Below are 13553 nucleotides of genomic sequence, written 5' to 3' on the forward strand. Positions count from 1 at the left end.
AAAATAAATTTTTCAGTTCTGGGTCAAACTTGAGATAAGCACAAGTGGATTTCACCTTCAACTGAAATGAGACGATTTTTATCCTTGCTCTTGTTGCTTGTTCAGCAAGAAAAAGCTTGCTCACACGTGTAAGAGGTTGAGAACTGCATCAAAATGTTCATTGCTTTCCGATGAATGGCAGGATACTCTTCTACAGAAATCCAGAACTTGTCCAGGGTCAGGTCAGTAAATCTAATCTTGAGTGCACGATCAGAGTGCAGCTCTCAAAGTTCATCCTCTTCCCTCAAAGTCAGGTTCTCAGGCTGAGCAGAAGATTCAGAGAAAGGTCATACTCTTGTGTTGAAATGGAGAGAAATGACTGTTCAATTTTGTTCTGCAGTTCTTCCAGGTGCTTTTCAATAAGAGTCAAGACTTTCTGATATCCATTCTCACTCTCAAGCCCAAACAGCAGTGGAAACATAACAAGATTTTTTTTTCTGCAATGTGATTTTTCAGTTTCCTTTTAACTCCAAGAAACTTGTCATGAAGTCAAAACACTTTCTCCAGGACATTGCAGAGCCTTGTTCAATTGGTTCATATGATGAAAAAATGTGTGTTAAGTAGGCTAGTTTCTGAAGCCATTCTTCATCTTCAAAGCACTCAGCAAAATCTGGCCTACTATTTTCTAGAAGTACACATGCAATTCACCTTTCACTCAAACACCCTGTTGAAAACTCTTACTCTGCTCAGCCACCAGATTTCTGTATGTAGCAGGAGATCGGTGTGCTCTTTCTCCAGGGTTTCAAACAGTTCTTTAAACATTCTGCAGTGAACTGGTCCTAAAGTTACTTAATAACATGCTTCCTGAATGCTTTAAATGACAGTAAATTTATTTTCAAAGCTTTGATCTTTTTTTAGAGATTCCAATAGCTATTTAAAATAATCAGCACAATTATGTGTCAAATGGCTGTGATTTGTCGTTAAGTGTCTTTTCAATTTTGCTGGAGCCATTGCTGCATTTGTAAGTTGTTTGCCACAGACTAGGCTCAATGGAATCGGACAACGTGGATCACCAGTCCATGTAAAACCCATCGATGAGCAGCTCTCATTGTATAAACGGACTTTTGTGTGTCCATTGTTGCACTACCGCAATGAAATGACTCAGAAGATTGTAATTCTGCTTCATTAACCTTATCAGAAATGACCATAGGCCTAGGCCAAGTATCCGCTTCCATCTCACACCTCCTCTTCAGAAATCACCACACTGGACAGACATCAGAGTGAAAATTTCCCTCCAAATTTTCTACTTCGCCTGTAGTTTGTTCGCTCCCAAAAGTCAGTTGGTGGTGTGTAAGGGGAAGTCGGGTGAGGTCACGCCTACCGTCCACTTCTCCGTGATCTCACCAATTATCAACGGCCTCCAGATCTCAAGTCAAAAACTGAGAATGGACTCAACCAAATAAACACTGTCCTACTGCACACTGCCATACTGGGCTGAGGTTGCCAATGGGGCTGCTCGGTCACTGTCCACCACTGTGAGCACTAGCATCATGCATTGCGCGAAGTTCAAAAAACAATATTTTTTTTAACATCATGATCATGATCTCTCGCAGAACCCTGGCTGAGAAACCTGCAAACGATTGATGAAGGTCAATACACTGTATGCCTGCTTAACACGGAGACAACCTGCGCAACTGCTTTGAGTGTTCAATGGATTCGGACCCCAATCTCTCTGATCCTCCAAACTGCCAAGAGTCTTACCATTTATACTATATTCTGCTATCATATTTGACCTACCAAAATGAACCACCTCACACTTACCTGGGTTGAACTCCATCTGCAACTTCTTAGCCCAGTTTTGCATCCTATGGATGTCCCGCTGTAACCTCTGACAGCCTTCCACGCTATCCACAACACCTCCACCTCTGTGTCATCATGTTCAATTGAGAGTAACGATGGAGCCTCAAGATCCCAGGAGTGATGTTTAATTGGGAGTAGTGATGGAGCCTCAAGTTTTTGCAGTTTATATAAAAAGAAATGACGATTGGACAATGTCAATATAAAGTTGGTACTTCAACCCTCAAAAGTTGGACTTTAAGCACTTGGAATGCAATAAACTTTTCTCATCAATTTTCTTATTTGTAATTTGGGCTTTTCTGTCCAGTTTCGGCCTGGCTGGATTTCACATAGAGATTTCCGTGCTGAGTTCCACCCACACCATTACCCACCCTCAGACCCAAACCACCCCTTTCTTCATGCCTGTTGGGTGGGTTGCGGTGGAGTCGCTGTGGGATGTTACGTTTCACCCCGGTGCTCTGTGGGATGCCAAAACTATTTTGATGGTTCGAGGGGATGGGGTAGAAGCAGGGGCAGAACCAGTATTTTATTTTAATATTGTTATTATAATCCGTAGTAAATTTATATACAAACTTCTGTTAAAACCAGCTACCAACATACCCATTTCTATTTCAAGGTATGTAATCAAAATCGTAATACTTGCTGAGATTTTTTTTCATTTGAGTTCACAGTCCTGGTTGTGTTGTAGTTTGAACTGTATATTGGGTAACAAGTTCCTCATCAATGTTCAATATGGGTTCCTTGTCTTATCAATTATTTCTCTCCAGGTGATTTTATCCTACTTACACCCGAGGAGCCTTTTGTAGCCATTGCAGGTGAAGATGTTGTACTGGAATGTGACCTGTACCCACCAACCTCTGCCAGCAACATGGCAGTGCAGTGGCTGAAATCAGGTCTCAGCTCACCCATCCACGTGTACAGACATGGACAAGCTGACCCATTCGCTCAACACCCGGATTACAGAGGAAGGACAGAAATGTTTAAAGATGAAATTACCAAAGGAATCGTTTCCCTCAGAATAAGGAACGTAAGGCGAGATGATGAAGGGCAATATACATGTTCAGTTGAAGACAGAACTGACTTCGAACAATCTGCAGTTGAACTGCGTGTTCAAAGTGAGTATGATTGCCATTTGTACCAAGGTATAGTGGGAAGCTTTTGTTTTGCATGCCATCCTGATAGATCATTTCAACATAAGTATATTGAGGTAGTAAAATGAAATCAATGTGTGATATAGTGCTGTTGTTGCAGAGAAATTTCAGTGCAAGTAATTACACAATAAGGTGTGAGGGCAGCATTGAGTTAGATTGGGAGTACAAGTGTTCAAATGGTAGTGTGTGAGAGATCTATTCAAGAGTTTGATAAACATGTCATAGAAACTGCCCTCGAGTCTGGTGGTTGGTGATCTTGGGTTTTTGTATCTTCTGCTCAATGGGAGAGGGTAAAAGAGAGAATGACCAGGGTGGGTTGGGTCTGTGATTATATCGGCTGCTTTTCCAACCCAGTGAGAATTGTAGACAGAATCAGTGGAAGAGATTCTGGTTTGCATGAAGGACCAGGCTTTGTTCACAACTCTTCAGTTTCTTCTCAAACCTTAGTCACAGAGTCATAGAAAAGTCCAACACAGAAACAGGCCCTTTGGCCCATGTAGTCCATGCTGGATCATTTAAATTGCCTGCCCCCATCGACTTGCACTGGGACCATGGCCCTCCACACCCCTGCCAACCATGTACAGTCCTTAACCAAACTTCTCTTAAGCACTGAAATTGACCTTGTATGTTCTGCTTGTGTTGGCAGCTGTTCCACACTCTCACAAACCTCCGAGTGAAGAAGTTTCCCCTCATGAGCCCATTAAACTTTTCACCTTTCACCCTTAACTCATGAGCTGATTGTAGTCCCACCCCACCTCAATGGAAAAAGACTGCTTGCATTTACCCTATCTATACCCCTCATAATATTGTATACCTCTGTCAAATCTTCCTTCTATCTTCTATGTTCCAAGGAATAAAGTGCTAACCAATTCAATCTTTCCTTGTAACTTAGATCATCCAGACCCGGCAACATTCTTGTAAATTTTCTTTGTATTCTTTCAAATTTATTTACATCTTTCTTGTAGGTTGGTGACCAAAACTGTACACAATACTCCAAATTATACAACTTCAACATAGCAGCTAGCTCCTGTAGTCAAAACTTTGATTTACAAAACACAATGTGCCAAAAATTTTCTTAGTGACCCTATCAACCCATGACACTGCTTTCAACAAATTCTGGACCTGTATTCCCAGATTCCATTGTTCTACCACACTCTTCAGTGTCCTATCACTCACTGTGTGAGACCTATCCTAGTGGGTCCTATGAAGATCAACATCTGTATTAAATACCACCTGCCATATTTCATTTCATTTCATTTTTCAGCTGGTCCAGATCCTGCTACAAGCCATGATAGATTTCCTCATTGTCCACTACACCCCCAGTTTTGGTGTCATCTGCAAATTTGCTGATCCAGTTTACCACATTATCATCTAGATCTTTGAGAGAGATGACAAACAACAACGTACCCAGCACTGATCCCTCTGGCACTCCACTAGGCACAGGCCTCCAGTCAAAGGGGCAACACTCTACTACCAAGCTCTGGCTTCACCGACAGAGCCAATGTCTAATCCAATTTACTACCTCATCTTGAATGCTGAGTGACTGAACTGTCTTGACCAACCTCCCATGTAGGACCTTGTCAAACGCCTTACTAAAGTCATTGTAGACAACATCCACTACAACTCCAATTTAAACCACCCTGCCCACTCCTCCCCTGTTCCCCACACCCCCTCCCCCTCCACCATGTGAAGCACGAGCAAACCTTCCTGTGAGGATGGTAGACCTCCTCCATCTCCAGTACAGTCCGTCTCTTTTGTGCAGGTCCCACCTTCCATAGAAGAGAGTCTAATGATCCAAATATCTTGTGCCCTCCCTCCTGCACCAACTCCTTAGCCATGAGTTAAATGGTGTAATCTTCATATTTTTGTTCTTAATAGTGTATGGCATGCATAGCAATCCTGCAGTCAGAACCCAGGAAGTCCTGCCCTTTAACTTGGCACCTAACTTCCTGAGAACAGCATCACTCTTCCTGCCTATGTCATTGGTACCTACATAGACCACAACCTCTGGCTGTTGACCATCCCACTTTGGAAAGTTGAGGACTCGATCCAAGATGTTCCGGAGCTTGTCACCCGGGACACAACATACCATCCAGGAATCTTGTTTTCATCCACAGAACCTCTTTTCCATTCTCCTCAGTAAAGTATCCCCTATCACCACAAGTTGCCTCTTCTACTGCCCCCGCCCCCCACCTTCTCTTCTGCTAGGTCACCACTTGGCACAGTAACCAAAGTACCTGTTGTTGTGGTGGATGGCCACAGGGGTACTTTTAAAAAAAAAATTCAATCTGTTTTATAGGTTTTAAACAAAAAAAGGATACAAATCAGAGGAGAAGTTATAAGAAACACATAATGCAAAAAGCGTACAAACAACAAAAGGGATATATACTATCAAAGTCATAGAAACCAGAACTCCTCCTGACAGATCATAGGAAAAAAAAGATTAGAAATTTTTGATACACTAACCTAACTTAAAACAAAGAAAAAAGAGACTGGGCAGTCCATTTGAGGATAAAATTAATAAAGGAAAAAGAAAACATACTTCTAGTCAGTTCTGAACCTTTATGGATGACGAGGGACAAAAACGAAACAAACAAAAAACAAAAAAAAAAGCTTACCTAAAAAAATAAAAAAGAGAGAGGAAAAAATTTAAATCAAATGAAAATATTGAATAAAACGTCACCAGATTTGTTCAAAGTTAAAAGATGTGTCAAACGTCCGGCTTCTAATGTTCTCCAAACTTAAGCAGGACATAATGGAGGACAGTCAATAAAAAACAGTAGGTGGATTAGAATCTTTCCAGTATAACAAGATAGCTCTCCTAGCCAGTAAGGTTGAAAAGGCTGTCACATGTTGAGGGGAAACGGGAACACTTCCTGTTTCCTTTGGAATAATCCCAAAAATTGCTGTAACTGAGTTAGGTTGTAAGTCCACACCTATAACTTCTGATAATGTTCTAAAAACATCCCTCCAAAAATTGTTTAACTTTGCACAGGACCAAAGCATATGAGTTAGAGTAGCCACCTCGGCGTTGCATCTGTCACAGGTGGGGCTTATGTTAGAAAAAATATGCACTAGTTTATCTTTGGACATATGCACCCTGTGTATTATCTTAAACTGAATTAGGGAGTGATGTGCGCAAATAGATGAATTATTAACTAGATAATAAATTTTACTCCATTGATCATCTGAAAGTGAGTGCTGAAGTTCCATTTCCCAAGCACATTTAACCTTATCATTAGGCATCGTACGAGCATTCATTAATGGTTTGTATATAATGGCTGTCAATCGTTTTTGAAGTAGTTTGAGCTGAAAAATAGCATGTATCATATTTCAAAATGCTGGTGGAACACAGCAGGCCAGACAGCATCTATAAGGATCTCCTATAAGGATCTATAAGGATGCTGCCTGGCCTGCTGTGTTCCACCAGCATTTTGTGTGTGTTGTTTGAATTTCCAGCATCTGCAGATTTCCCCATGTATCATTTTGGTAATTGAACAAATGGATAATTCGGTAGAAAATCAGATTAAAAATTCCTAACTTGCAAGTATCTAAAACAATGTGCACTAGATACAATATATCATATTTATCCACTAACTGTGAAAAAGACAAACAATCCTCTGAAAACGAATCTAAAAAAGTTTTTATTCCCTTGGTTTTCCATATTAAAAAGACCTTATCCAGAGTTGATGGTTTAAAGAAAAAATTAAAATGGATATTACTAGAGAGTAAAAAGTTATTTAATTCAAAAGACCTACGAAACTGAAACCAAATTTTTAAAGTATGTTTAACAATAGGACCAAGACCTTGTCTACCTATCCTGGAGAACGAAAAAGGAAGAGGAGCTCCTAGTAAAGAAGCTAAAGGAAACCCCCTTACTGAATTGTCCTACAAATGTAACCATGAAGGGCAGTCCTGGTTATCTATACTGTGAATCCAGAAGGTGATATAACGAATATTAATTGCCCAATAATAAAATCTAAAGTTTGGTAGCACCAGTCCTCCATCTTTTTTTGATTTTTGCAATAAAGATTTATTCACTCTGGAGCTTTTATTATTCCAAATGAATGACAGGATCATGGAATCTATTCTATCAAAAAACATTTTTGGAACAAGAGATGGAACCACTTGAAATCTATATAAAAATTTCGGTAAAATAACAATTTTTATAGCATTTATTCGACCAATTAATGACATCGACATAGACGACCATTTAGAGAGTATTTGTTATGTATATTCAATTAGAGGAGAAAAATTATACTTATATAGGTCTTTAAAATTTTTAGTAATTTTAATACCAAGTTAAGTAAAATAGACCAGCAATATTAAAAAGTATTTGATCATAATAATCAGAGTAATTATTAATAGGAAATAATTCACTTTTATATAAGACCATAAGATATAGGAGCAGAGAAAATACTAAATTCAGTAAATATAGATAACATAAAGGGAATAGATTTCCTAACGTCTGAAATTTAAACTAATAGATCATCCACATATAATGAAACCTTATGTAGTTTATCCCCTCTCTTAATACCCTGCACAGAATTAGAATCCCTAAGAGTAATAGCAAGTGGTTTTAAAACCAAATTAAATAATAAAGGACTGAGAGGACAGCCCTGATGGGTTCCTCTATATAATCTAAAGTAAGGAGACTTTTAATTATTAGTTATAACCACAGCCACTGGGGCTTGATAAATCAGTTTGATCCAGGAAGAAATCCCACACCAAAATTAAACCTCTTCAAAACCTGAGACAGATAAGGCCACTCCACCCCGTCAAAAGCTTTCTCTGCATCCAGAGACACAGTACATTCAGATTCTTTAACTGAGAGGGAATAAATGATATTTAACAGTCTTCAAATATTAAAATGTGAGTACCTATTTTTAATAAATCCAGTTTTGTCATTTGAGATAACAGTAGCGAGAAATTCTCGTCTATTGGCTAAAATCTTAGAGAGGATTTTAAAATCTACATTCAGTGATGAGATAGGTCTATAGGATGCACATTCCAATAAATCTTTTCCTTTTTTAGGAATCAATGAAATTAATGCCTCATAAAAAGTTTTTGGAAGATTCCTAGAGGATATAGAATCAGTAAAAGTTTGACAAAGATGTGGTATAAGCATTTCATTGAAAGTCTTATAAAATTCCATTGTATACCCATCTGGTCCCGGAGCTTTCCCTAATTGCATAGAGGATATAGCTTTAACTATTTCCTCCTGTTTAATAGGTGAATCTAATGTATTAATACCTCGAGTTGAAATTTTAGGTATATTTAATCTTTGCAAAAATCTATTCATAATAAAAGTACTATCAGAGAATTCAGATTTATAAAGATTGGAGTAAAAATCCATAAATATCTTATTAATTTCATAAGGATCTAATGTTTCAGTTCTGTCTGGTCTGTGTATTGTCAAAATCTGTCTTCTAGCCATGGCCGCTTTTAACTGACCAGCCAAAAGTTTACCTGACTTCTCTCCATGTGTATGAAATAAACTTTTAATTTTAAAAATTTGCTTTTCAATAGGGAAGGTCAGAAGCAAATCATATTGTGTTTGAAGTTCAACCCTTTCCTTATATAGATCTTCAGTAGGTTTTACTGAATACGTTTTATCTATCTCTCTAATTTTATTAGTAAGCACTGACAGTTCCCCTTTAGTTTTCTTTCTTAAAGCTGCTGAATATGAAATTATCTGTCCCCTAAGGAAAGATTTCATCGTATCCCATATAACCAAGTTTGACATTCCTTCAGTTGTATTAAATTCAAAAAATATAGAAATTTGTTCCTTAATAAAACTAACAAAGGCTGGGTCCTGTAACAATATGGGGTTCAATCTCCACTGTGACATTTTCAAAAAACTATCAGAGAGCTTCAGGGTTAATTTCAGAGGCGCATGATCTGACGACGCAATGACGTCATACACACACTCAACAACAGAGTGTAGCAAACGTGTATCTAAATAAAAAGTAATCAATTCTAGAATATTTATGATGAACGTGTGAAAAAAAGAAAAATCTTTGTCAATAGGGTGTTTATATCTCCAGATATCTACCAGGCCATATTCTAGTAGAAAAAAATTAATATAAGCCGCCACTTTATTGGGAAGGGACGGATTGGTTGATGGACTGTCGATCGCCGGATTCAGACAGCAATTAAGGTCACCGCTCATAATCAGCTTATATTCATTCAGATTCGGTAGCTCAGAAAAAAGCTGCTTAAAAAATTCAGGACTATCTAAATTAGGTGTGTATACACACACCAAAGCTACCTTTTGATCACAATAAACTAGTGACAATTAAATATCTTCCAATCGAATCAGTAATAGTATTAAAATGTACAAAAGGGAGTTTAGAGTTAACAAAAATAGATACCCCTCTAACTTTACTAGTCAACGAAGAATGATATAAAGGGCCTTTCCAAAATTTAAAAAAATGGTCTTCATCTTGTCTCCGTGCATGATTTTCTTGCACAAAAATACTATCTGCATTGTGTTTTTAATTTCTTAAACATCTTTTTACGCTTAATAGGATGATCCACACCATTTAGATTCTGAGATTATATGAATTTTATTAACATCCATGTTTAATATTTAATTCGATATTTTATAAAGAAAACTAATGCACAGGCACACATTTAACCAAAAGGAACAGCTATGACTAGCAGGAGTGAGATGTTTGAGAGAAAATGTCCATCAAAAAAACCGCCCAATTGAGAAAGGAAACCTATTCTAATAGCCCCCCCCACCTGCAAAGCCCGAAAAACAGCAACTAATAGGCTGATCGCATGCTAACTAATAACCCTTGACCCTATCCTCCATTTTGCAGCTACGCATATTAAAATTGAAATACTCATCCCCCCACAATTTAGCCATAATAAAAAAGACAAACAAATTTCAAATATTGCAATGTTATATATAATAAAAACGTAACTGGCGACGGCCATCTTAAATTCGTCTGAAGTATATTAATCACGTATTCAGAGAAAAGTGAATCCAAGCAAATAAAATTAAAACCAAAGTTCTTTCTTTCAAAAAAACTTACAAGTCATACAGAAAATTAGGTGAATATATATATATCAAACCTAAAACTATATTAATATTGAGACAAACAAAAGAATAGAAAAAATAATTCAAGCCAGGTCCTATACAGACCTCTATAATATAATACTGTAAAAGTCCCCTACAAAGCAATTATGAATATATACTAATTATTAACAAATAAAGAGAAAAATTAAATCAGCCAAGTCCCATATGGACTTTCAAAAAGTGTAGAATAGACTTTGCTCAGAACATCTATAAACATCTCATACATCAGAGTTACCTATTCAGGTTACATTCGGCTTAGCTTTGAGATTTTTAATACACTGCCAGCCCTCATCAGGGGAGTAGATCCTCCGTGGCTGAGAATCAGCAGGAAAGATTATCAGCCACGCTGGGTACTGAAGGGATGGATGGAGAATTTTCTTATACATTTCGCTCATGACTTCTCGGTATTTCCTTCTTTCGGCAAAAATCTCAGGGGGAAAATCTTCAACTATACGAATTTCTGTTGATTTAAAGATGAACTTTCACTTTCTTCTGGCCTCTCGAAGTATGGCTTCTTTGGTTGTATAATAACGCAAACAAAGCACGATTGGCCGAGGGTGTAATTCAGATGAACATCGAAATCCTGGAATTCTGTGGAGTCTATCGAGTAAAGGGCTTGCTTCAAGGGTCTCACTAAAAAGTGAGTACAGCATATCTGAGAAGAACTTTAACAGGTCACCAGCTTCAGTATTTTCAGGCAGACCCAGTATACGCAAATTCCTCCGATGAGCTCTACTGTCTAAATCAATCATTTTTCTCTTCATTTTGGATGGTTCCGAGGTAATTTCATTCATTTTCTTTTCCATCGAAGACATCTTTACTTCTTGATCTTTAATAGTCTGCCTGAATCGTTCGTGTTCGTTCTTGATTCGATGTGTAGTCTGCTTGAGTGTCTGAAATTGAAAGTCCAAATTCTTCAAAGATTCTTGGACATTAAAAATAGATTTTTCAAGCTTCCAGTTGTTATCCATCAGCTTATTAATCTTAGTATCGAGTGATCCAAATTCAAACTTCATATCTTGTATTGAAGAGAATATTCCTGCTAAAGTAACAGGTTCCTCCAGTTTCTTTATTTTCTCAGTTTGTTCCGTTTCGGGAAAAGTTCTTGCCGCTTCTCAATTCAATACCAGATCGACTTCCGGCCATCGTAATTAAATCATGAGTCCTTCAACAAAAGTAATAAATCATCAGACTTGAAAGGAATCTGTTAGTGGGATGTACAACATATAAAAAAGTGGAGCCGCTGTAAAACGCGTCTCACTCCATGCGCTGCAAAATGGAGTCCCCTAGGAGGACAGTTATACAGGCTGTTTAACCCCTTTCCCCTTCTTGACTATCACCCAGTCTCCTATGCCCTACACAGTTGTAACTACCTCTCTAATTATCCTATCTATCACCCCCTCAGTCTCCCAAATGATCCAGAGTTCATCCAGTTGCAGCTCCAACTCCTTAACACGGAGTGTTAGAATCAACAGCTGGATGCACTTCTCGTAGTTGTAGTCGTCAGGGACACTGCAGGACTCCCTATCTTTCCACATCCTGTAAGAGGAACATTCAACTATCCTGCCTGGCATCCCTGATTTTCCATCTGAACAAATATATGAAGGAAAAACAACAACAAACTGTGGGGAAATAATACCTACAGCTTTTTGCTTTCTCTCACTCAAGCCTCTCCTCAGTGAAGCAAAGAAGAGCTGAAGCATCAAAATCCCAATTCTCTCTCCGTCCACTCCACCGACGGTTATTCCAACAATGGCTGCTCCACTTGCCTCTGCCTTACTTTAGTTTCTTTCTGTCAATCAATCCCACTGATTGGGCACTGTGCTGCTCAAAGCTCCAATCTGTCACAAGTCACTGTCTTTTCTACTCAGTTGGTGAACCTGAGTGAACCACCCCTTCTCAGGCTTCGATCTCTGTGATGGAGGCTGCTCAACGTTCCAGGAGGCAGGTAGGGAGGTAACTGTCAGGAGAGGGAAAGGGAGTAGACAGACAGTGCAGAGTAACCCTGTGGCCATTCCCCTCAATAACTCATGCACCACTCTGACTGGTGTAAGGGGAATGACACAGTGAGCAGGGCTCTGGCGCTGAGTCTGGTTCTGGGACTCAGAAGGGGAGGGGGTAGAGGATGAGTACAGTAGTGATAGAGGATTAGGGCTGAGGATGGTGCAGTTGCTATACAAACAAAGGCAGTGTGTAATAAAATTTCAGGAAGGACAGACAGATAATAGGGCAAAATTTCAGTCAGTGCAATGAGTTGCAGTGTAACAGAAGTCGAAATTGAAAAGGATTATGAATACAGGACTGATGGAGTTATTTCTGAATGCATGAAGTATATGAAATAGTTTTTTGAACCTTTCATAAGCTCTTCTTTTCTTCTTGACCAGATTTACAACAGCCTTTTGCCAAAATCCTTTTCCGTAGTGAATACTGAAGCAAAGCATTCATTAAGTACCTCTGTTATCTCCTCCAGTTCCATACATACTTTTCCACTGTCACATTTGATAGGTCCTATTCACTCACATCTTACCCTCTTGCTCTTCACAGACTTGTAGAATGCCTTGGGGTATTCCTTAATCCTGCCTGCCAAGGCCTTCTCATGACCCCTTCTGGCTCTCCTAATTTCATTCTTAAACTCCTTCCTCCTGGCCTTATAAGCTTCTAGATCTCTAACATTACCTAGTTTTTTTGAGCCTTTCGTACACCACGGTTCCTGTACCTTACCATCCTTTCCCTGTCTCATTGGAATGTACCTATGCAGAACCCCACGCAAATATCCCCTGAATATTTGCCACATTTCTTCTGTATGTTTCCCTAAGTACATCTGTTTCCAATTTATGCTTCCAAGTTCCTGTCTGATAGCCTTATATTTCCCCTTACTCCAATTAAACGTTTCCCTAACTTGTCTGTTCCTATCCCTCTCCGATGCTATGGTAAAAGAGATAGAATTGTGATCACTATCTTCAAAATGCTCTCCCACTGAGACCTGACACCTGACCAGGTTCATTTCCCAATACCAGATCAAGTACAGCCTCTCCTCTCATCGGCTTATCTACATATTGTGTCAAGAAACCTTCCTGAACACACCTAACAAACTCTACCCCATCAAAACCCCTCACTCTAGGGAGAGGCCAATCAATATTTGGAAATTAAAATCTCCCATCACAACAACCCTGTTATTATTACACCTTTGCAGAATCTGTCTCCCTATCTGCTCCTCGATGTCCCTGTTACTGGTCTGTAAAACTCATCCTGTAGAGTTGTTGACCCCTTCCTATTCCTAACTTCCACCCACAGAGACTCCATGGACAACCCCTCCATGACTTCCTCCTTTTCTGCAGCCGTGACACTATCTCTGATCAACAGTGCCACGCCCTCACCTCTTTTGCCTCCCTCTCTGTCCTTTCTGAAACATCTAAAACCTGGCACTTGAAGTAGCTTTCCTGCCACTGCAGCATCCAAGTCTCTATTATGGCCACAAC

The 13553-nt window shown here is 39.0% G+C and overlaps 1 protein-coding gene across 5 annotated transcripts in view; it reads left to right on the plus strand.

Moving 5' to 3' along the window:
* The window catches only part of LOC140720368 (butyrophilin subfamily 3 member A3-like), a 665711-nt gene that overhangs the window by 493164 nt on the left and 158994 nt on the right, over positions 1 to 13553 (plus strand). For 3 of the 5 annotated variants that reach the window (XM_073035253.1, XM_073035264.1, XM_073035246.1), the window contains exon 3: positions 2604 to 2951. The exons of the other annotated variants lie outside the window; for them this stretch is intronic. In XM_073035253.1, the coding sequence (XP_072891354.1) occupies positions 2604 to 2951 (348 nt within the window). The remainder of the gene's footprint in view (positions 1 to 2603; positions 2952 to 13553) is intronic. 5 annotated transcript variants of the gene reach the window in all.

This window comes from Hemitrygon akajei, chromosome 2, assembly GCF_048418815.1.
Source record: "Hemitrygon akajei chromosome 2, sHemAka1.3, whole genome shotgun sequence".
NCBI lineage: Eukaryota > Metazoa > Chordata > Chondrichthyes > Myliobatiformes > Dasyatidae > Hemitrygon > Hemitrygon akajei.